General features: G+C 38.4%; 1 protein-coding gene across 3 annotated transcripts; it reads right to left on the bottom strand.

The window, feature by feature from the left end:
* Positions 1 to 1,750: 1,750 nt before the first annotated feature.
* mphosph8 (M-phase phosphoprotein 8) lies at positions 1,751 to 24,873 on the bottom strand. Of its 3 annotated transcripts, XM_023336852.1 has the most exons (14): positions 24,613 to 24,859; positions 22,422 to 22,583; positions 21,340 to 22,344; positions 21,129 to 21,225; positions 19,512 to 19,760; positions 19,293 to 19,415; positions 18,803 to 18,891; positions 9,818 to 9,958; positions 9,624 to 9,710; positions 8,770 to 8,924; positions 8,395 to 8,546; positions 7,410 to 7,534; positions 6,426 to 6,509; positions 1,751 to 2,681 (listed from the first exon to the last, which is right to left on the bottom strand). In XM_023336852.1, the coding sequence occupies exons 1-14, from the start codon at positions 24,712 to 24,714 to the stop codon at positions 2,640 to 2,642; spliced, it is 2,613 nt and encodes an 870-aa protein (XP_023192620.1). In that variant the 5' UTR covers positions 24,715 to 24,859; the 3' UTR covers positions 1,751 to 2,639. The 3 variants fall into 3 exon arrangements, with proteins under 3 accessions (XP_023192620.1, XP_023192619.1, XP_023192618.1); XM_023336850.1 differs by lacking the exons at positions 1,751 to 2,681; positions 6,426 to 6,509; positions 7,410 to 7,534; ... (2 more) ...; positions 9,624 to 9,710; positions 9,818 to 9,958 and adding exons at positions 9,988 to 13,516; positions 14,109 to 16,413 and having other exon boundaries at positions 24,613 to 24,873; XM_023336851.1 differs by lacking the exons at positions 1,751 to 2,681; positions 6,426 to 6,509; positions 7,410 to 7,534; ... (9 more) ...; positions 22,422 to 22,583; positions 24,613 to 24,859 and adding exons at positions 9,973 to 13,516; positions 14,109 to 16,413; positions 17,192 to 17,764.
* Between the last annotated feature and the right edge of the window lie 226 nt (positions 24,874 to 25,099).

Consider the following 25,099-nt stretch of genomic DNA (forward strand, 5'->3'; position numbering starts at 1 on the left):
TCAAAGCAGCCTAGTTAAAAAAAGAAAGAAACCCTAGGCTCTCAGGACTTCCTGGTCTTACTTTTTGCATCTAGGACACCAAAGGGTGAAGGTTAATTATGATGTTTGACTTTTTTTTCTCTCCAAACATATCACATTGGACTACGACCGATCCATACATGGAATGGCTATTCCCCTCATCTCTCCCAGTTGTTAGTTTTTAAAAGTGGAGAATCAGATTTGGAGTATTTTTTGGGGGGGATATATATTGCTCTGAAACGTTTGTCTTGAACAAAAACATGTGGATTCCTTCCACAATCATAGCACAATCACAAGAGAGATACATTACCAAGATACATTTTTACTGGGTTTTTTTTTACTGCTTTTGCTGCAGATCCTGCGTCCATTTTAGAATATCCAGAATTCCGATTGGTCCGACCTCAATATGTTTCCCCTGTGTGGTGGCGGCCAGTCCCGACTGACCCCGAATAACTCACTGTTGCTCTTAGACAAGGCCAACGTAAACCTTTTTTTGTTTTTCTCTCTCTTTTGATCAAATGTGCATCTGAAAGGGGGGAATTGTTGGATCATTAAAAATCTTTTAGAAAAGCTTGAAATCATGTTGAGTTGGAAGCAGCTTTGGAAAAACACTGCTCTAATAAATTAGCATGCCCTTGTTTTCATATAAAATATTAATGCCCAGTGGCTGATAAAGCTCTGTTTGAGCGGGCAGAGATCAGACAGCCCAGCGCCCCTTGGGCATCAAAATTCTTCCAGGCTTGAAATGTGGAAGTGGATACAGACCATCTAACTGACCTCATTTTTTCATTAAACTGTTTTTTTTGTTTTTAAAGATTTCAAAGTTGCATTTTTATTAAAAACTCCACTTTTACAAATGTAGAGAATCCAATACATATTTGAATTAGATAGATGTATATAATAATAGTCAAATATTGGTTTGACTGATAGCCCTTACAGTAAGCCTCAACATGATTCTGCCACCACCATGCTTTACTCCAGACTGCTGCTTCAAAGAGAATATTTTAATGTAGGTTTAAAAAAAAAAAAAAAGTCTCTGATGTGGATTTTTTTCTATTTTGCTTGTCTAAAAATGTTTTGGGTCTATTCTCAGCAACAAGAACCTACTTTGAAAACAACACCTGTGCTTTGCCAGGTTCCCTCAGCTTTATTTTTTGAGTGAAAGTTGCTGGTTGTTTGTGGTACTCATGAAATTTAAAATGAAGCAATAGGAGGGGAAAAAAAGCGACAAATAGAAGAAAAAGTTTGAGTTCGAACATATTCCATTTCAGAATTTTTTAAATGTCTTTAAAAAAAATGACATTTTGAGATTAATCTCTGAAATATTCTAGAAAAAAAGGAAAACAAAAGAAATTTCTGATAAAAGTTGCAAATTTGTGAGAGAGAAAAAACTCAATTTTGAAATTAATCAGAAATTTTCTGGAAAAACGTACAGATTTGATAAGTTTTACTTTTTTTTTTTTACTTTTGAGGCTTGGAAAACTTTAAATAAAGTCGCACATTTTTGACTTCTGAGACTTGGAAATGTCCACCTTTCTTCTAGTACAGTTTTGACTTTTCAACCTCAGAAATCTGTTTTGCTAGAAAATTTATGATTTTTTTTTACATTTTTTTGACAGAAATCTATCTATAATGGCCTTTATATGTGATCTGCCATAGTGCAGATCACATCTAGACTTTTACAAAGCAGCAAAAAAAAGAAAAAAAACCCAAAAAAGGAAAAAATCAGGAAGCCGAGGTTGAGAAGCAAGTTTTAATTTTCAGTCATGTACAGTCTATGTAAAAAGTCTCTAAATCCTGCAGTGACTACCAAAGCTTTTCTCGTAGCTACAACAAAACCAAGCAGGGTCGGTCTGAGACGTGTTAGGCCTTAAAACAGCTTTTTACAGCACAAATAACTTAAGCCGTGAAACATTAGTAAGCAGTCATCACATGACACTTTATAACTGTATATTTTTTTGCTTTTATATTTATATATTGTATGTGAATATGTACAAACTGAAATATATTTATATATATATATATAAAAGATAACTCCCACAAAAAAATGATGCACGGAGGCTAAAACATCGCATTTTAAAAGAACCTCCCCTCCGGTGGTAAACATGACAATGGGCCAAAATGGAGGAAACATAGAACAGTCTCTGAGCTTCTGCTTCGTCTCCTGTAACTCCAGAGGAAATGTGTAGTGATGTGGTGATTTAGCGAAACCAAATGTTGCTACCGTTTTTGACAATGGTTTGGAAACCCAGACCGACTTTACTTTTGTAATTAAAATGGTCAAAATTGGGCTAAGGAAGCAATGGGAGAGGGGTAAAAAAAACAAACAAAAAAAAACATTCTCAGAATGCAAAAGAGACACCACACATAAATGCACGAGCTAGACTGAGGATCAACAAGTGTCTACACTATCCACCCAGTCAGCAGGTGGAACCCAGGAAAAGGCACAACACACGAGGGATTTCAGTCTTTGGGAGTTCTTCTGGTGGGAAAGAAACGGAGCGTCCGACCGCCTCCCTCCACCCGGAGGCTGCGCTGATCAGCGAAGGATGAACCTCTGCAGACGGCGTCCCTTAGATCCACATTGAGCGGCGCAGTGAGAAAAGGCTATGACGCGGTCGTCACTGCAGCTGGACTCTGTACGCTCCGATGAGGAGCTTCACCTGAGGAAAGGAGAACAGTTCCCCACATACGGTCAGCCTCCTGTGTCTATAATATCAAGAACTTTCTAACTTTGAGGTTTTCTCCTGGTTTTAAATGTCACACTGATAATACGACGTGGCCCAGAGGCTATTTTCCCTTAGTCACTCTTCAAAATGGGTAAGAAAAGAGACCATGCCATTCAAGGAAGGCTACAGCTCATGACCCAATCTGTCCCACATCTATGGTTGGAGCAGTAATTAAAATACGAACAACGTTGGGGACACTTCCGCGTATAGCAGAGCTACCCTTTTTTGTCTAGCAATTTTGCTAACTTTAAAAAACCTTTCGCACGTTTATCTTCCCCTAAATAAATTTTTCCAGATAGATTCTAAAGCAATGATTTACTCGGCTGTCTTGTAAACTTTCAGTTGAATAAAGATTGACATCTGTGTCGAAGTTTTGGTTACCAACGTTTACATTCATGCTCTTATTTTGAAGGGGAGGAAGAACGTGTAGGTAGCAGTTTCCTCATGGTCTCTCACGGTTTCCACAGTAATAGAGCGCGAGACTGTATGCTGATTTAAAAACAACATACAGGAGTAAAATAAAAATAAAATTGACAGTAGAAAACAAGATATACTCATAAATACAATATGTAAGGACGATACAGAACATGTAAAAATAAAATTGGTGCTCAACGGTTGTAGCTTCCCCCAAATAGTGAGTTTGCAATAGTGCTTTAGCATTAGCTTCTGCTAAATACTGTATTAGTTTAGCATGTTAATGTTAGATTTGGGTAAATATTGTGTTGGTAATAGCACTTTAGTGTTAGATTCCACTAAATAATGTTGGTACATCACTTTAGCTACTGCTAAATACTGCTTTGGTATAGCGCTTTAGCTTCCACTGAAAATAATGTTTGTTTAGCGCTTTGGCATTATCTTCTGCTAAATACCATGTTGGCATAGTGCCTTAGCGATAGCTTCCACAAGATACTATATTTGTATAGCGCTTTAGCATTAGCATGCACTAAATACAGTGTTGGCATAGCGATTTAAGAACTAGTGTTTATGATTAGTGCCTTAGGGTTAGCACCACTAATGTTTTTAAGTATCAGTGCCAAAACCACTGAATATGAAGCAAAAGGAATTGAGACAAAAAAGGTTGGATAATAAACCAGCTTCTGAAAAATCTGCACAGCTTAAATTTTTAAAGTGTTAGATAATGCATAGCGTGATTTTCCCACCAGAAAAAACTTCTAAGCTGAATTTAATTTTCCATCTAAACCTACAACATTAAATTTTTGGTGGTTCTGAGAGGAAACGAACATGGAAACGGGCAGAATCGTCTAATGGCAAACCTCTGCAGATTGTTTTTTTTTTTTTTTAACTCTCTGACTGAACTCCGTTCTCTAATTCTGTCTTTAAAGGACTGACACGTCTTCTGCTGCCTTTGCATCACCAGAGGTTTGAACTAAAGCTGCAGCTCTTAATGCTTGAGCCGCAACATGGAGAACAAAAGTCACATGATTCTCGAGGCTCCTCAATAAGACCTTTGGCCGAGGAGAGAGCTGTACGTTGGGGGCAGCCAACTAAAACTAACAGCAAAACTCAAGGCATGAAACCGCTCCAGGTTAAAATACTAAAGGTCCAATTAAAAGATTTCTTCAAAGAAATCAAAAAGTTATTGTGTTCATATACAGACAATCAGCTTCTTAAACCAGCCTCTGTTTTTCCAACATCTAATGATGCGTTCAGTTTGCCTCGGAAGTCTGGGTTCAGATCTGGAAATGACGTCATGCCCACGATGTGTGTGTCTCGGTGCAAGTCAGAAAACCAGTGGGATTTTCTAGCTGTTGTGGTAAAGCGCCAGCAAAGCCAACGGATGCTGAAATCTGAGCTGGAATCCTGACTTCCCCAGTCAGGATTTCAGCTTTAGGGCTTTTGTGACTTTTACAATTGTAAACTTAGAAAAACATTGTCATCTAAAGATTTAGATAAAGCTGATACATCTCTGGTGCAGATATCTAAAAATTCTTCAAATAAACGGATGTTTTAAACAACAAAAAAAATTCCTTGCCATTAATGCAACCTCCTTTAGCCAGTAGGACAGCACTAGTGTAGCGGCTTCTTCTAGAAGCTTTCCCATAGCACACAGGAAGTAGGGTTCCCACACACATTTAATGGACGAATCTCAGACATTTGCAAACACAACTTCCTAGACTTCTTAGGCCTTTAGGTTCATTTAAAAAAATACAAACTGTAAAGTCCATTATGGACGGAATTCATTCACTTTTCCCACAGTAAAATTAAAACATGCTGCAGGCATTTTCAAGGTTCGTTTTCAAACTTTTCCAGCACCACACTTTGGAGAAAGACAAAAAATACAAATGAACTCACTATTACATTATTTATTACCGATATTAATAATGTGTTGTGATAGTATTCTGCATTCTGCAGCAGGCACAAAGCTAACCGAAACATAAAATGTTATCTTTTCAAATGTCTCATACACACGTCTTATTCATCTGGCTGGTATGAGAAAGTTACAAAAAACAAACAAAAAAAAAAACCCCACAAACGTTCTCTGGCATTTAGCAAGTAGAAATAATTTTGGCAATTCTAAATAACCTAAAACAAGAGAAGTTTAGTCTGATTTAACTTCACACAGTGAGGAAAAAATGTCATATTATCTTTAAATATCTGGTTTAATTTAGTAAATAAGACCTTCCAAATTTAGACTTTTAAAGAAACGTTACATTGGACTTTATTACAATACCGTGCAGTTTAGTTTGAATATGCAGCACTTTGAAGGACTTTATACTGAAATCAAGCATTTTCCAAACCTTGAAAATGCCTCATTGAAATTCAACCATTTTCAAGGATTTCAAGCACCCATACAGTTCTGCATTGATTAACAGCGGACATTTCTACAGAGAGAGGGCAATAAGACTTTAATCTGTAAGATGAGAAATGAAAGAGAGGAAGGAAGAAACGTCACATGGAGGACGAGACACAGAGAGACTCTATTCTCTTCAGCTCACAAAAATGGACGCAGACTGGATAGTCCACAGAGGACGGTTGGTTTTGTGTCTAACTAACCATATCTGTACCGATTCGACCATAAGATGTGGATCATTATCCTGCAGAAAGAACCACCCATGTGTCCCATGATGTCCGGAAAAGAAACATCATTGCAAACTGCCTCCACCCACCATATTAAGGTGATTTTACGAATTTTACATTTTTTAACATGACTACTACTTACATGTCTGATAAATAAAACTGAGCCGATATTAACAACAGATATTTATTTCCATCTTGATGTTGTTTGTTTCTGAAGAGGGAGGAAGTTGCTCATGTGGTATTTGTTTGGTCATGTGACGGTGATAACTAATATTACTAAATCTCTTGTTACACTATGCAAACATTCAGTCAGCACCGAGGAAGTTTCACTTATCTTTCCAGGCTAAATGCTTGAATTGGCTTCAGAAGCGGGGCTATCTGCTGCCGAAAGGTTAGTAAAATATATATATATATATATATATATATATATATATATATATATATATATATATAATATCAATAAATACCGGTTATTGGCCATAACAGCAACACCAATCCTCCATTTTACTGTATTTTGACGGATTAGATGTGTGGCTCATTCTGCCTCTGATGAATGACATTCACTAGAGTGCACAATAAAGCAGGTACGGCGTTGTAAGAGTTTAGAGGTTTTTACTGGTGTTGCTGTAAATTTGTCACCTTGGCTGTTGGTGCTTCAGCGAGACGGATGAAGAGTTTGTTGATCCCTGGAATCGGGCTGAAGGAGTAAATGAAGTGACTATCCTGAAATGTTGAAGAGACACAAACAGGACAAAAAGAAAGATGATTACTACACAGCATAAAAGCTTATGTAAAGAAGCAATTTCTTAGACAGATTACATTAGGTATATTTCCATAAACTGACCAAATATGGAAAAATTATCTGTTCAGAGGGTAACTAGTCTTATAAAATTAGCTTGAATAGATTTAGCTGTGATCCATTCAACAATTTCTCAAAGATGATCAAGAAAGCATTTTTAATCCTGATTACTATTTTTATCGGATTCTAATTATTTCTACGTAATTATTACAGTTTGCTTGTATAAAAGGTCAAATCTATACAGTGAAAGCTTTTCTTCGAATGAGTTTAATTACACTTTAACTCATTCAAAGTGTAACTTTGAATGTGTTACACTGCTCAGCTTACTCAGCAGTGTAAGCTGAGCATTTTAAAATAATCACAAACGATGCAAGTTGACTAGTTATGTGTAAGTGGATCATTTTTGTGAATTTATTGAATTGTGTCTTTGTGAGACAAAAAAATAAAAAACATTAGGGGTGCACCGACTACAGTTTTTTGGCCACAGATTTTTATTAATTTTTTTTTAATTCTGATTTACAGTTTTTCTTAATTTTTTTATTGAGAAGTTGCTAATTATAGGGACAAAGTTGACAATAGTGGGGTGACTATTGTTGACAAGGAATTTGCAGATGTGACCTTTGTGGATCGAGATAAAATCATTTCCACATTCAAGAACTGGCCGTTTGCCGATCTTCCAAAATTAAGAAAATCTGGCACTGCTAGTTATCACACAGACCGTAATAGGGTTGTTTTCCAATTCCCCGCTGTTTTCACACTTTTTAAAAAACAAAATCTGGTTCAATTGGCCTCACAATAAAGGAAACGGCAGAATCTGCACCAACCAGGAAAATAGGCAGCTGGAACTTGTCGTTGAGCACCACAGCATGAACACTGCAGGGCCCGCAGAGCCTGGCTATGATCTCATTCAGGAAGTTGGCGTGAAAGATGAAGAGCAGAATGCCTGAACCTGAAGTAGAACGGAAAAAGAAAAGAAGAAAGATTTGAAGTCTACATCAAAAGCAAAATGACAGCGCCTGAACTCATGTAAACTCGGCAGGAGCTTTGTTTTACAAACAGATTTTGTTATATCAGCCAGAACAGAAACCATAGTAACGCTGGAAATCTAAGGACATCAAGATCTTTGATACACACATAGATAATGTGCTATAGAATAATACTCATACAGGTTGAAATGTTTCTTTTAGATGCAAATTTCAGAGAATTTATTTTTAAAAAAAATTTCTTTAATTTTATTTAGTCTCCCTCAGCGTTGAATTTAAAAAAGTGACCATAATATGGAAGGGGTAGTATTATGTGTTTTCTGGGCATATCATGACATTGTGTAGAACATGATGTAAAGTAAATATGTAAATGTAAATATGTTACATTCAGTTGTTATAAAAATGCCATATCTATCAAATATGACTTCAAAAGATATTTTACTTCCTGATTTAACACCTTGAAATTGGGCCTCTGTCTCTTTAAACACTCCTGGTCTTTCTGAAACTCCGGCTTCAGGAAGTCATCACAACATGACTCCTCTATTAAGCCTTTAACATTTTTTTTGCACTGAGAGGTAGCTGCTATAATGAGCTCAGCACAGTGAACAGTCCCACCATGTGTTTGCTAATTTCTGTTGACTAGTCTGAAGGAGCTTAGTGGGGGAGGAGCTTCATCCTCAAAGGCGGAGCTATGTCCAACCAGGCATTTTACACAGCAAACATGCATGAAAGAGTCAAGTATGGTTTTGTTGACGGAATAACAAAAAGTTGACCGTACATAACACTGCCCATTTAATAAAACAAATTTTAAAAAAAAGAGTTTCACCCTCTGGTTGTGGTTGTGCCTTGTAGAGAAACTCCATAGAAAAGTCGGGTCCCTCACAAAGCCTGTGGCAAGCCAGAGGGAACACCCGCTCTAAAACCACCAGGCGGGACTCAAAGTACGCTCGGATGGTCTCCTCTGCCACACTGGACAGCCTGAAGGACAGAAACATAAACAAAAAGTCGGTTTACTCTACTGTTGAATGGCATGCGACATGTATCAAACAGATTACTCCATCCTATATGCAGGATGACTTTATAGACTCAATAATGTTAACATTTTTCTAAATATTCCTCCAGAATACATTTTTCTTAAAGACTGTAAATGCTAAGCTTTTAATAAAGAAGAGCGATCATGAAACCTGAAAGTAGCACTTACTTGTTGATGTGGTCCTTGACGAGGTCGCACACCATCAGGTTGTTGCTGAAATTGGCAAAATACAAAGCATTGTTCTTGTGCTTTGACAGGATGTTGCAGTCTGCTCCGTACTCCAGCAGGAGGCGCACTATGTCAGCATTCCCTCTTTTGCAGGCCTGAAACAGAAAAAAATTCAAAAGTGGAGAGAAGAGATTAGGTTCCTCTGATTCATTTGAATAAGAGGTCTGTAGGTCAAATAAATCTAAATAAATTGTGTTATTGCTAGCATTAATATTGCCTGAAAATATTACCAAAAAAAGCTATTTTTAAAATTAAAGCTATGAACATTTATTTGAAAATTATGCCGAATGTAAAAGACATATTAAAACATATATAACATATATACATATATAACTGCATAACATATATTAAAATATTATATTAATATATAATATACTTTGTAAATAATGGCCAGAATACCACCCACCCAAAAAAATAACATTTGTACATTTCACATATTTACAAGGACCTCTGATGTCAAAAAGTCATATCTTTCACAATTAAAAGGCATACATTTTTTATATTTAAGCAAGGATATTCTCTGACAATATAGTCAGAAATTTCAAAGAAGAAAATCTCAGCTGCTTGACATTATAAAGTCATTTGCTACACAAAATGCCCAAAGTGCTCTGAAATTGAAGTAGTAAATGTAGAGGATGTGCATAGCTTAAAGATATATATAAAGAAAAAGACAAATTAATGCAAGAAATATAGCAGCCAACTGCTTACTGAATCCAGGCACTTTTTTGCAATTGTGCCTCTGCACAAAACGACATTGTGACAACTGAGATTTGGAATATTCTGCAGCTGCTTACTTTCATCAGTGCCGTTTCTCCTCCCAGCGTTTGAGCATTGACGTAGGAACCGGCCTCCAGCAGCATAGCAACAGTGGTCAAAAAATTCTGCCAGGAAAGACAGATAAAGTTGTGAGATTTTCTCTGTCCAGGATTCCAAAGATAATTAAATGGTTGTTTTTTGTTTTTGTTGACCCAGCTTGCGTGATGGATACCTTTTCAGCGGCGTGCATCAACGCCGTGGTGCCGTTCTTCTGTCTGGCGTTGACCCTCACTCCCTTCCTTATTAGCAACCTGAGGATGTCATCCTGGCCCCCCGCTGCGGCCAGCATGCACAGGGACATGCCACTCACGTCCTGTGGACAAACAGGAAATGGCGACGGCTTTAAAACACAGAATTAAGTAGGAGTATGTACTGGACGAAAGTAAAATGGAGAAAAATTCTTAAAATCAAAATCAATTTTAAACTACTTTTACACTGCACCAGATACACAAGTACATCAATTTAAATCTAAATATTCTGACAAATAAATATGGAAGCGCCATAAATGCTAAAGTTAATTAAAACACACAACTCCAAAAGGCACCAATATCCATTTTCTGACTTTTCAAATTGGTATTTTAGACTATTTTAGAACGATTGTGTGTGTCCATCTTATCAAAAAACTTAACTCGTTGAACCAACGCAGGTTGGAAAATATATACCACCCAAAAGCAAACGTTAGTGTACAAAATCCCTTCCAAGAATAATTTTTTTTCACAATACACATTATCAAGCCCAGAAGTATTTTATTAGAAGTGATAAGTTCCTTACAGCAAAACATTAACTGATGCTACATACAAGTAAACAGGATGAACAAGCAACAAGTGTTTTTTACAGTAACATTGCATACAAACAAAAACTTCCACAAAGCTATTCACGTAAAAAAAAAAAAAGCCTAAAAAAACCCCAGATAATAAATTCTTACCACACCATAAAGCTCCACATCCTACTAACCTTTGCTACTGTATCTGACTTCAAAGCACCCCTTCAGCCAAACTGAAACATCTGACAGCGACTCTAATGACTTTGGTATGAGAACGTGAACACAGGTTCAACTTAGGTTCACTAGCAGCTACTAAGGCTAGAAAAAAAGTCTCTGTAACAGGCGTGTAATGCTTAGTTCTTAGAAGAAAGTTCTCTCTCTTCAACTTAGTAAGAACAAAAATGACCATCAGGATGTTTTTAACTTTAAAAAGGTATCTATACAACACGATCTAAATAGCATATGCCTTGCTGAATGTACAAAGTAAAATAAATAAAATTTGTATTGAACTTGAACAAAATTCACCTTCTTTCCTGCTGTTTTTTTTTTTTTTTCACCAGCAATTGGACTCAATACGCAACCATACTGTAACTTCCACATATTAGAAAATTAAACTTTTCAGCCACTTTCTGTCAGGCACATTGATAACATCAATCCAAAAACAGTTAAAATAACACACCATTTCTCAGCAAAAAAAAAAACAAACAAGAAAATCTTAATGTCAAGATCAAAATTTGCATAATTGATGTGATCTTGGGTGGATAGAAGGATTAAAACAAAATACACCACAGTAAGGCAGCTGGATCTTAGCAAGTACAGATTAATGGTAAACATCCAGTAACTCAAAGTAGTGTCAATCAAGCACAATAATAAAATGTTGTAAACAGTCGCTTTTTAGTGTTACAAAATATTTTGTAATACAAATGGGTACAAAGAAAAACTACCGCAACTAATCAATGACATAATCCTCTTTAAAATCCGCTAAAGAACTGTCCATGTCTTAGTGAAAAGTGTACAAGACAAATTCTATGGTGTAGTGTTCCAAGAAAGTTGATAAAAACCTACCTACAGTATCGGCTACTGGTTGAAGACATGATATAGTAATGAAACACAACAAGGTACACTTCTCACATTAGCTGGGTTGAATGCAAGGATTCTCTAAAAGGTTTTCTGTTAAATAAAATACATAAAATGCTACTAAAAACAGTACAACAGGAAACAAAAAGGACCTACATGCAAGCCAATTCTCAGTCAGAAATCACTCTTCAAATATATTTAAGAGTTGGATCCTTCGGTCACAGGATTTACCGAATAAAGTGAAAAATGTCTCAAGCCACTGGCTTTCCGTGGTTGGTAGAAATCTGCAAATCCTTGTCCAATAAAATTTGCATTCCACACCAATGTATAAATTGATATGTATTACGGATGAGTAACAAAACACTAGTAGTGTCTCATTTGAGCACGTCATATTTAAAAATCTTCTTAAACCGAGTGAGGTTACAGAACAATCATTCTTCCTTTCCCACATCTGGGAATATTCATGCAATAAAGAAGACTCTTTCACTGGATTTTGAAAACATAAGGACCTAAAAATATAAATATAGCCGGTAGAACGTCAGGACTGTCTGAAAATGCAAGAATAAACATAAAACAACAAGTGAGATCACGGCAAACAGGCTTTATTGACGACACAAATTTAGCTTTTTTTTCTCTTTCCCACTCCAATCAGATTGAGGTTAAAGCCACAGACCTCTCATGTCCTCACATTGTTTTTGTGCAAGTCTAGTCAAATTATTTACAGGGAAAGATACACGGGACCATCCCACTCATTGCTCGAAGTCTGAGTCTCTGGTTCGGGTGGTCTATCCTGTTTGGAAGCAACTGCATGACCTCTTCTTTTTAGTGACTGAATAGAGTTATGTACAAAATATTTCACTTCCCTCCATGTTCTGGTGTTCAGTGCCGGTTCGGCAGCTAAACATCTATCGCATTGCTTTTTCCCCGGCACCTTCGCCAACTGACAAAAGTCTCCAAATTGCCGTCTCACTGCTGCCTGTTCCTCCTCGCTCCATAAACGTTTGTTTCTTTTTTGAGGCTTCACACCTGGAGGGGCTCGTTTTTTCACAGAAGACACCGATGCGCTTTCCTGTACCACCGGCGCACTTTCAGAAAAGGCATGTTCATGGATTGAAGGGACAACCTGCGCAGTTGTGTGGACCCTCGTAGGGCTGGTGTGGTAGGGCGGGGTACTTGAATGGTCAAGAGGAGAGAACGAAGACATGACAGGCCTACTTCTGTCATTTAGCGTGGAGAATGCAGAAATCATTGGTGCACTTAGAGTATTCAACTGTGTATATGTAGGAACCATTGAAGTACATGGGGTATTAAAATGTGTATAGGAAGGAATCAGTGGAGAGTTTGTAGTTTCCAGTGGGGTATACACAGATGACTGCAACATACCTGTAGTATTCTGTCCATAAAAAGACGACATGGACAGGCTGTGGTTGTTCTCTGATGCGTATACAGAAGACATTAAGGTATTTGTAGTGTGGTGTGGGGTAAACGTAGGAACCACTTGAGTATCAGTGGCGTTTAGTGGTGTGAAGTTTGAAATCAATGGCTGACTTGTGTGGATCATATTTGTATTTGAAGAACAAAATGGCGTATAACTAGCATTAATCTCCTGGGAGAATGGTGATGATTCCCTTATGTTTGCCGAAGGTGGCATTGTCATACAACAGTTTAAGCTACTTTCTTGCAAGTGATCTGGATTCACGGTTGTCATCGTACAAACACTTGTCTCCTCCATATCAGAGTTTACGGTTTGGTCTGGAGTTTTGGAACTCTTTGTATTCAAAACGCCTTTATTCCCATCAGACCTCAGCTGGTTATTTCTCCTACGCATTGTTTGCAATGTGTTGTGGACATAGTTTTTAACGTCTGTCCAAGACCTTCCTCCAAGATCTGGCTCAGCTGCTATGCAGGCATTGCATGCTTTTTTGCCTGGAACTTTCATCCTCGTGATGAATTCATTCAAGTAGCGTTTGACAGCCATCTGTTCCTTCTCACTCCAGGGTCTTCTTTTTAAAAGCTGCTTTGGTCGGGTTCCTAAAAAAATAAGAGTATAAGGAATTATTTTTTTTTAAAAAAGAGAAAATTAAAAAAAGCATAGAAACCTTACATGTATTCAACTGTTTTACCTTACAAGCCTAATGACAAAATGTTCCAAATGTGCGCAAACAACTTAAAAGTTCAGCGTCCTCCTTTTTTTGAAAACTTTGATCTGAAAGATCCTGTTATTTACCTGACAAACATGAATTAAATATAGGTTGTTCTACTAATATAAGCCATCTCTCTTTTCAGGGTTGAACAAAAAATGTAATGAGCATTCTTCAGGGTGCAACCTTTTGGACCCTAATGCATAAAAAAGGCACAGCATCTTCCCTCTAAGGTAAGAAGTTGGTGACTGGTGTGTGCGTGTTTTTGAGAGATTGTACTGGGGTGGTTCAACTATTACAAATAGTCTGTTTTTGTAGGAATCCAATATTATAAACATGAGCCTCTTGTTTTAAATCAAACTTAAATGTTGTCTTAATTTAATATAAACTGAAAATATTTTGTCACTATGGCAGAAATTTAGAAATTAAAGCAAAATAGATTAATGTACAACCAAAAGAAAGAGTGAACAAATCATACGTACCATCTTTTGTAGTGCTCGGCCGACTTGTTGGCATTGTTCTATCCATTTTCAGCAGTTCTCTGCTGATTTCCTCCAGTAGTGTTGCATTTTGAGAAAGGCTGTAACATTCTTGGCTACTCTTTCCCAACATCTTTGCTACTTGGTCCAGTTCCTGTTGACTGAGGCTCATCAGCTGCCAGCAGGTGGAAATTTGCTCTCTTCCAGATGAGGACAGAAGTGCTTCTGAATTTTTAACGCCACACTCAACTGCAGCTCTTCGAAAACAATCCAATCCTCTTATGAAAGAGGGCCCTTCCGACCTTGCAAACAGGTACGGGTTAGTTTTGGAGACGCCTGCTTGCTCTCTGTTCTCAACAAGCAAGTCAATTGATGAAACCATCCTGTCTGTTAACAGAACCAGCATGTTTCGTCCATACTGGCCTTCAAGTTCCAGTCTTGTAAAACTGGAACGAAGTTCTAACTCCAGCTTTGTGCTTTTCCTAACTTGATCCGCAGAGAGAATACATGTGCCTCCACTGGTCCTCTGAGAGTATGTTTTCAGAAGAAGCCTTCCGATATTTCCCACTCTTCCCCTGTTAAAAAGACACAGGTTTGCCAATGTGGCTTCACCTAGCTTCTTCCATGTCGACATGCTGGCGTTGTCTTTTAAGTCCTTCCTTGCTTCTTCCTCTTCTCTTGTAATAAATCTGTGGAGTTTTATCAAATCTTCAGTCACAGTTGACTTGTCGACATCCACTTTTTTGGTTTCTTGCTTTAAAGAACAGGCAAGTGCTTTGCGAGAAAAACAGTAGGCCCATTTTGTGTCAAGTAGTTCGATAAATTTTTTCAATTCACCCTCCGTTTCACTGTCCTCCGTCATGCGACTTTCTCCAAATGCTATCTCTGCTGCGCGCTTTAGAGAGTAGCCAATCTTTGAAACAAGGGAAATCGTTTTAAACTTACTAGATGTTGGGTCGAAGCCACTAACTTTTTTGACCCCCTCAACAGCTAATTCAAACTTAGATGGTAGACATATTTCGTGAAGGTACTTCACAGTCTTGTCCAGCTCACTCACAGCAAGAACAAACCTACCCAACTCTCTCATCTTTTGTGCAATGTAGGCAAACTGAGACTTATCATGATCATAGTTGACAGACAAGGTATTCCCATATTTACAAATAAGTGGGTCCAACTGGATATGTCTTGAAATGTCATCTTGATTCATGATTTGAATGATTTCTTTGCAGCTTCCAGTTAAGAACTCCGACATTGGAAGTAGATCGGAGACAGAATTGCAACTGTTGGATCGGTTTGTCTTTTCGGAAGATTTCTGCTCTCCCTTTCTAATCTTACATGTTTGCTCATGCCTCCATAAATCAGTTTTGCGATAAAATGCGAGACAGTGCTGGCAGGGCGAGAAGTCACGCACAGATACAGCTGGTTTCTTCAGCTGCTTCTTAGTCACAATTTCTCCCTCGCCACTGTTAGAAATGTCACAATTCTCGTAAATTCCTTTATGGCGAACCTGGTCCAGCATGGTCTGTCTTACTTTGGAACCTTTGGGAAAGTGCATGGCATGGGCAACATCTGGTTCTTCTGCATGCTTACTTTCCAAGTGCTTTGTGATTTGAGTAAAATAACTTTCGCAAAACACGCACAAGTGTTTCTTGTAAGTTTCCTTTTTTTCTTTAACCACAACGATGGGTTTTGTTTCAACCACTTGCTTGCGGGTCCTTAGACTTGATCGCGTTGGTATCATGCTCTCGGCTGTTTTTCTCCTTCGAAGCCATCGTGTTTTAACCGTCTCTTCTCCGTCAGACTTTGTAAGTGCTTGATCCAAACCATCAACATTTTCCAACATTGCACCGTCCGTGTGCTCATCTGAATTTTTCCCTTCTTCGGCAGCTTTAATTTTGCTTGCTTTGTGCTTTTGTCGAGTTCCGCCGTCTACCTGCTTTAACCTCTTATCTGCATTTTTGGTTAAATCTAAATTAATAGTGTTCAGAGTCATTTGGGTTGATAATGCACTGTTTGTGTCATCTGAGATCTTCTGTTCCTCGCCTTGACTTTTCTGTGTGATTGAAGTTTTACGTAATGTATTCTTGGATTTAGTTTTATTGCTTCCACCCCGTAGTTTACGTTTATGTTTCTTCGCTGTTAATTTCTCAGCGTTTGTGCTAGTTTGGAAGCTTGAAATTCTACTGTCACTCTGCGGACCATCCATATCATGTGGGATATTCTCCTTTGCTGCTGCCTCTTTATTTCTTTTAGCTTCAATCAAGTTCCTCTCTCCTTCATATGATCTCTTCTCATCAATAGTACTTGCCTGCAAAAAAAGAGTAAATGTAAGACTTCTTGCCAAATCAGACCCCACAAATATTTGAATTGAATGGAAAATATACGTTTTAGATGTAACTAATTAAGGGAAAGGAGTAGAGGCTGAGGGGTTTTCTGAATTTTGGTAAATATGATGGTGACTTTGTTAGTTCTGATATTAATTTTGCAATTCTGCTACCCATCTTTCGATGTTCCTTTTTTCTTTTAACACTTGCACCTTGGCAATGCCCCATTAGGACTCGGGCTCATTCAAACAGAGCTCAAAGTGATCGCTTTTTAACCCAACATCTGCACCAGCAACCCAAATCTTTAGTACAAAAACCACATGTGACCCATTTAAGAACATTTAATGGCTTTATTGGATCAAGCAGAGCTTTAACATAAATGTCTAGGCAAGTCAGGATGGGGGTGTCAGATGAAATGCTTCATGAAGTGAACAAAAATGTGCACTCATGCTAAATCCGCATGCATGGTTTATGACTAAAAAAAACTATTTAACTTTGAATACCAGTGTTGCAGAATAAACTGGTAATTTAACAAAATGTGTCACTGATGTGGCCATAGCAGCTAACAGTGCATGAACTGGCTTTTCAGGGTTACAAAACAATAGGTACACTTTAGGAGTGTCCTGCCAGTCAGTTACGCTCATATTTTAGCTAAGTTTTTCTTTTCTTTTTTAAATAGTCTTACTCAAATAAAATACAAATAAATAAAAAAGTTAATGAAGACAATATGACATGTTTTGAAATCGTATTTACAGTATGTACCTGCTTGAAAATGGATCTTTCTGTCCAGGTACTTTGTGTGTCGTCTTCCACTTGCTTGTTCACTGCAAAGAAAGGCAACACTCGTCTCAAATTTATACCTCTTCCATACATGTTATAGCTCTACAGCCATGATATAATTAACATAAGACTAAATGAGTCACAGAACAAACGTTTTTAATATATTGCAATAAAATAAAAATAAAAACCATGGTGAATAATTTTAATTAAATGCCCATTAATTATTTATGCAAGTAGAAAACCTTCACAGTCTCCTTAAAACAGCTTTGTAAAACAACTTGATAACTGAGAAATGTAATAATATAAATATTTTTGTATTACGCTCGACTGTGTAAGCTAGTTCCTAACAATAGCTAGCAATAAAAACAGGCTGCTAGATTAGAAATATAAACTTCTTAAATACTAAGCCAATTCAGGTTTAAATTATATGTTCTTTAAATGAAAACATAAAATGTTGGTTGATTGTGCTAAAGAACATGCAATCCGATATTGCAATCAAGTAAAGTAATTACATTTTACAATATGGACAATCTTACAACCTTACCGGAGAATAAATACAAGTTAGAAGATATAAAATACTGTCCTACCTGATTCTGTAGAAGAGGCAAAGTTGCTTTGAAGATGAAGCAAATATCTTGACAGGATGTTTCTTTTTTTAGGAGGTATGAAGAAATCAAGTCTGGTTGTTGATCTTCAGATGCAGTTTGAAAAACCTACTCTCTCCTATCAACTACAGGTCATATTGGTGCTAGCTACCATGTTCCTTAGAATATAATGAGAAGCAAACACCCATGTGGCAGAAAGTGACCAGAGTAAACAGATTCTCCCTATATAGAACTCAAATTCATAACATAAAAGTAAAAATCCCAGATTTAAAGAGTCTATAAAAAGTATTCACTCCATTGGATATTTGATCCTTTTTATTGATTTTACTAATCAGTCATCCACAAAATGTTGCTTTTTTGACAAATCTGTTTTTATAAAAAAAAAAGATAAAACTTGTCAAAGTGAAAACTGTCCAAAGATACATATACTAAACATTGAATTGAAGAGTGAATATTTATGCAACCACAGATTTTACGTGAAATGTTTGTATTTAATTGTCAATATGTTGTAGAAATTTGTTTTCAATTTGACAAAAGGATTTGTTTTGTAATTTTTCCAAAAAAGCCAAACTTTGTTGATCGTGATTGATTTTTTTTAAAGCAATAAAAGTTTGAAACATCCAAGGAGGTGAATACTTTTTATAAATACTGTATGAAAAATACTTTGCTCACACAGAACTGGACCAACATTTTAACAAACCACCTAACTATTTGCATTACTAGCCATGTCATTGGCACACTGTTTGGGGTGATATTTCCTCTGAATATTTTTAATGGCTTGTTAAGTCATTTACAGAATGCATAAGTGTTTATCTTTAACAGAGTACAAAACATGACTTTAATTCTCACACATTCACACAGGGCAACCAAGGTGCAAGCTGGTAAATGTGATTGTGATTTGAAATTTGGGAACCACAAAATGAACAAATCTAAATACAGAATTAAGTTGAGCATGAAAATAATATGTATACAAGCATCAAATGAATACCTCTTGTTCCAGATTGTAGTCCTCTTTGGAATTGAGTGCTAATTTAACAGCCATGTAATCTCCGCTTTTCACAGCGTCTCGCAGTTCACCTGTCAGACACGAGGCAGAGCAGAACAGTGTTTATCCCGTTCCCATTGTTGGTGTGTTACTGAAAGTCCTAAACAGATGGATGTTTGTGTGTGTGGTATGAAAAAAATTTAAAACATTTACAGTAGTTTTGAAAAGTATGGTAGGAACACACAAGCTCGACTGTTAGTAGTGATTTCTAGTGAGGTAAAAAAATAAATAAATAAAAATCAGACCTACACCTCCATCCTTCACTACTACATATAAAGAAAATTTGATGATTAATTATAATCCCAGGTTAGCTGGAGGCCAAAATCACAATAATCTTATACTTCTATCAAAACTTCTTTCTTAAGAGACTTAAACTGATTTATTCAGTCAACAGAACAGATGTGCTGTTTAGTGTGTAAAGGAAAACACTCACTGGGTGATAACGGTGGACCTGACAAGATCTCATCCTCTCCATTCAAATGCTTCTGAAAGTTATCTAGTGTCATCCAGTCCAGGTTGAGATCCATTCCCAGGCTCAAAGTGGCTTGAGCCCTCTCTGTACAACACAGAACAGAAAGACCATTAGCATCATAGCAGCTTAAACTGTTGAGGTAGGGGATGTGAGATCAGAGCCCAAAGAAACCAGCCTTACCAGATTTATCGTTGCCCTCTGGTGGTTCCTGGTTCTCATCGCATGAAATGAAGAGTCTGGGCTCGCTGTCGTCTCTCCTCTTCCTCCTGTCGTCGGTTGAACTCCTCCTCTCCCAAGATGGACGCTGGGCCTCGTCTGCCCTCTCCTTTCGCTCTCTGGAGTCGTCTGCTGACCGCGGTTTCCCCGTGGATTCCTCTTCCCTTTCGTCGCTGTCCAGGCTGAAGCCGTGACTCTGGCTGGCTCTGGAGACTGCAGGTGGTGAAGACAGAACATCATGGGTCAGAGATAAGAAATGAGTTACCTTTTAAGGTAAAGGTATCTGCTGTTTTTTGGTTCCACAAACATTTCCATGTGTGTTTGGGATTGTAATCCTGTTGGGTTCTCAGTATCTTACTGTTGATTTTAGGCGAATCCATCCCGTTTCTTCCCTTATTCAACCCATTTGTGCAATGCACCAGTGACGGAGGCATTTGAACCTCTGCGGGTTATGTTCAGTACGGACCTGGTATTTACAGGTGTTTATTGTAGGTGGAGAAGCATCAAAATCACAATTCAAATCTGGCCTTAAAACCCAAAATGAGTGGTTGGATTCCAGTTGTGCAAGAAAAAAACCCAACTAAATAAATCACATTCTTTAGAGCTGAAGCGATTAATTGGATCAATCGATTATTGAAATAATTGTCAACCAATTTAGTGGACGATTAAATTAGTTGACAATTAATAGATTTAGCAATTGACTCATTGTTAGCGCGCAGAAACCCTCCTCCCCCCAAAAAATGCCACTTGCTGAAAATACATCATATTCAGAGGACTAATTAAACCAAAAATGTATTATAAATATAAGTAGCAATTAAGTTAAAAACACTTACGTCTGTCAATAAATATTAAATGGCAGTTCTTGCCCCTATAAATTAAAAAAAAAAAAGCTGTTACAGCATTTTAGACAATAAAATGTTTTTTTTGTCTTTTTAAAAAAATGTTATTAGTTTATGTACATCTTTTAATATATTTCTAATATTCTAGATTTGTAAAATGTTTTATCCGATTGACTGATTAATTGTGATAATTGAATGAAAGTGTTTTCCCCCTCCCTCGTTGCCCATTAAATATTACAAAATGAAAAGCTAACACAATTACCAGTACAGAAACATGTCAACCAAAAGTCTGCAGCTTCACTGTTTGTTTGTCTTTTGTTTAATAATTTAAAAAGAAAAATACAGATACACGTTAGGGAAAATGAAGAAGTGTGAAAAATCCTCCTACTCCAGTTCTGTTTTTTAAGCTTTTATTTCCATTATGGAACATTTTTGACGTGTGCATTAAGATCTTTTAGAGGAAAAAAAAATCTGATTCAGCAGATCACACTACAAAGAAAGAATCCCACAGATCTTTGTCGGTCATGGAAAAGCCTGATCAGTGCTAGTTCTGGTCCGGTAATAAAAATAAACTGTTGGGTAGAAAAGCTAAAAGAAACTTTTTATGCTAACCCTCTAACTCTAACTTTCTGTACAAGCCTCTAAAGTTTGATCATTCTTACTTCCAACTTTTCAAAGCATTGCACTGATCATGCCCAACGTTTTACAAGAGGTTTTAGATGTATGTGTGAAGCAGCTTTACCGTCTGACGGCTTCGTCCGCTCAGTCCTCTCCAGCTCTGCTTTCTGAGACGGAGACTCTTTGGTCGGCTTGGGGATCTTCTCGATCTTTCCTATCAACTTATATCGACAGACAAAGAAAAACGCAATAAATGAGTATCTGACGAGTGTCAGAGCATTTGTCATTTGATCACAACTTCTCGTCTGAACATGAAGGACGGTCGAGGTCTGTACCTTTGTGGGTTTGCTGCTGCTTTTCTCTGTGACTGGCGGCGGCCTGCGGGGGGCCCGGTCCTTGGCCTCGCAGTTCAACAGAAACTTTTCGAAGAGATTCGTGGAGCCGCTGGCGTCTTTCTGTGCCTCCTCTTTAGTCACCTCATCCTCTTTGACCTTACTGGTAGCCACGGTGGTGGAGGAGGAAGAGGATGAAGAAGAGGATGTAGAGGAAGAAGGGGCTTTCTGCGGTGCGGCGGGCGTGCCGTCACTTCCTTTGCTCTTGGCCTTTTTGTGCAGGCTGGAGTTGTCGCTGGAGTCTGACTGGAGAGCGCCGTCCTCCTTGCTTTTCGAACTCTGACTCTTGGGTTTTTGGAGGTTGCCGTCTGGTTTCTTGCTCTTTTTCTCGCTAATGAGGTCCTTGATGCCTTGCAGCTTCACCTCCCACTTGCCCTTCTTTTGCTTGATCTTATCTTCCAAATTGAGCTTCTCTGCCGGCTTGGCGACGGCCTCCGCCGAGCCCGAGTCCTCCATCTGCGACTCGGACGGCCCGTCGCTCAGATCCTCCTCCACCCGAGCGGCGGCCTCGTCGTCAGAGCTCTCCACTTTCCACTCTTTTTTCACCTTCTTCTTCTTTCCCTCCTCCGTCTTGGTTTTCTTATGCTTCCCTCCGTCCTTTCCCTTCTCCTTCTTTTGCTTTTTGGAAGACAGCACTCCATCCTCCTCCTCGTCAGAGTCGGCGTAGCGCTTTTTGGGTTCGACCTTCGCCTCCTTTGGGGGAAAGGGCGGGGTCGGGGGAGCCTCTTCCTCTTCGTCGTCCGTTTCCGGCGCAGGGAGCGGCTTCGGCTCGTCTCTGCGTTTGTCCTTCTTTTTCTTCTTCTTCGGAGGGGGATCCTCCTCTTCTTCCTCCCGGATCTTTTTCTTCTTCTTCTTCTTTTTGACAGCGGCCTCCGTCGGGCGATCTTTGTCACTGTCGCTCTCCGAGTCGGCGTCGAACACGTCGCTCTTTACAGGCAAAAGTTTTTGCTGAACACAAAAGGACATCATCAATTTTTTTATCCATTTTTTAAAATGTCTATTAACCTGCCATCTTAGAGTCTTACCACAGGTTTCCTGGACTCTGCCTCTTTCTTGGCCTTCAGCTCGGCCTGGTGCCTCTTAAACGCCAGCAGGACTTCATGGCAGTCCTCTAAATGGGCTTCGGGTTCCCAGGTGTCGTCGTCAGAGCAGTAATTCTTCCAGCGAACCCTGTAAAGCACTTCGCCCTGACAACAAGCAGAGGAGCCTTTAGATCAAATATCACTCTTCATATCAGCAGGGTGCTGAGCTTTAGCATCCCTGCCAGTATGAACTATACTAGATAGGAGCATAAAGAACTGGGGAAAGGCCATCTAAGTGCTTAAATATAATAATCGGCAGGAAGTTTTACATATGCTGCCTGAAAATTTACAGTCTACCATCCCAACGCTCCTTTGCAGTTGGAATGCTGCACACGTTGGTACTACTATGAAGACTGTGATCCGACACATAGATTTATTTTTGATCAAAACATTGTTTTTGAGCTTAGACAGTGCGAGGCTGATGGTACGCAAGGACTGAAAATCAATTTCACTTCAGTCAACTGGGCAAATTTGCATGAATGAATAAAAATTTTGATAGAAAAAAATTGTTCTCAGACATCAATGCAAAGTGTTTTCATATAGTGAAATTGTGATACGCGTTTTGGGCAACGCTGCATCAATTTCACTTGGTTGCACTTTCGATTTTGACACAAATTTGCTATTTTTTTTGTCTACTTGTATTGAAAAAAAAAATGCTACATGTAAAGCATGGATACAGCAACATATTAATTAGTTTCCATTGTTTGGTTTTGACCAAAAATAGGCTGATCAAATATTGGGGACAAAAATATCCCCATTTAGTTAAATGCATCAAAATTTAGAACTCCCATCCTTTTCATTACATAAATGCATCAATCGACAGCGTGTACTTTGCACCCTGAATTCATAAAAAAATTTATTAATTAATTAAATGTAGGACATATACACATTAATGCATCTTCTCTTTGGGCTTGTCCTTCAGAGGTTGCCATGGCGATATACTCTATAAATTGGGATACTCTTGTAATTCCAATATTTTCTTTTGGATGGAGACCTGCTACCTGTTGTATATGTTTTCCCTCAATTTAATAGGCTTTAGGCAAAAATAACGACATAAAAAAAAAAAAACATTGGTCAACAATCGGAATCAGCAGTTCAGACCTCAAGTGATAAGATATAGTGCAGTTCTATTTAAAATGATCATGTTTTAATCAGTTTAGAACTACTACTATTCCATTTCAACTAAATTATCTAAAGAAAAATTGATGTAAATGTTTTTTTCTTAACTGTGGAATCATTTTGTCATAAAGCAAGACTTTGCAAAGACCGGTGTGAGTTGAATGATTACTTTGAATATGCTTTTTTGGGTATAAATTTCACTCCCGGTTATGACCCATTAGGTGGCTGTTTTGTTCGGCAATGAGGCCTGACAAAACCTCCGAGGAAGCGTCATTCACAATTTACTGTACAACCACACGCACTTAACCATTTGACCAGTTTAGCCACTGAAACAGTAAATGTGACAAATGCACATTTGGAAAAGATTCGTTTTCTAAAATATCAAACAAAAAACTAGTTTTCAACGAAGTCGTTGCAAAAGCATCAACTGCATTTCCTCGCTACTCGCAGCAATCCTGTTTATTGAGTAAATCTGCATTACAAGGTTTATACCGCGCTCAGTTTAGGTAAAGACCAGTTTAAGCAAGAGTTTCTGCTAAAACGTTAACGTGCTAGCTGGCTTCAGTGCACTCGCATGGACAGACTTCAGTAACCATTAAGATTTGCAGAGAACCAGTTACACCCGTGCATTTTCTGCACGGTGATTGGGGTTATTATTCTCGTCTTTCTTTCTTTTTTTTAAGGATTTTGAGTTGCGGCTGTGCAGCAACAGCCATGATGAAAACCTTTGCCTGTCCTTGGCCTCAGCAGGGGGAGAAGGAAGCGGACATCATGGGAGAAGTTGTGCAGGGAATCGGTGCGACGTACTGGAGCAGCAGCGAGTCGCAGTAGAAATGCACTAGTAGCGTACGTTTAAGTGACTTGGACACTATTAATTGCATCGAAAATTACGTTTAGTGCATTTTGGCAAAGGGGTTTATTCTCACGAGGGCATTGCGTCGTCAAAGTGGGAAAGAAAACAAAAAACAGCCATGTTTGCCCGCTAGCCGGGAAGCTAGTTAGCCGTTAGCTTTACCTCTTCCACCCGCATGTCAATAATCCTTTCCACTTCGTATACGTCTTCTTCTTCGTCTTGTTCGCTTTCAGCCGGTTCTACCTTCTCGGCCTCCGCCGCCATGACTGCTGGGTTGAATGCTTTTTATAACGAACAGCGCTGTTTCAGACCGGTGGTTCAGGCCGCCGTGCGGACAGAGGCAGGACGGTGGCGCACCTTCGCGGCACTGTCCGCTCCGGCTGCTCAGCTTGGACTGAGCGCAGACAATCAACCGCCTCCTGCTCACAGTGAGGCGTTCAAGTCACCCCACCTCCTGTAGGAAAGACTGGATACTGTATGTAGCTACTATGAGAAAGTTCCTAGTAGCGGGTAATATCTTAGCGATTTTTCCTTATTATTTTAACAGAAACGGAGAAAACACAGTTTTGTTTTTTTGTATCAAACATGCATAGATATTACATTAAAAACGTAATGTAAGTTATACCTTCCATAGTGACCTACTCGTTGT

The sequence above is a fragment of the Xiphophorus maculatus genome, chromosome 7 (genome assembly GCF_002775205.1).
Source record: "Xiphophorus maculatus strain JP 163 A chromosome 7, X_maculatus-5.0-male, whole genome shotgun sequence".
Lineage (NCBI taxonomy): Eukaryota > Metazoa > Chordata > Actinopteri > Cyprinodontiformes > Poeciliidae > Xiphophorus > Xiphophorus maculatus.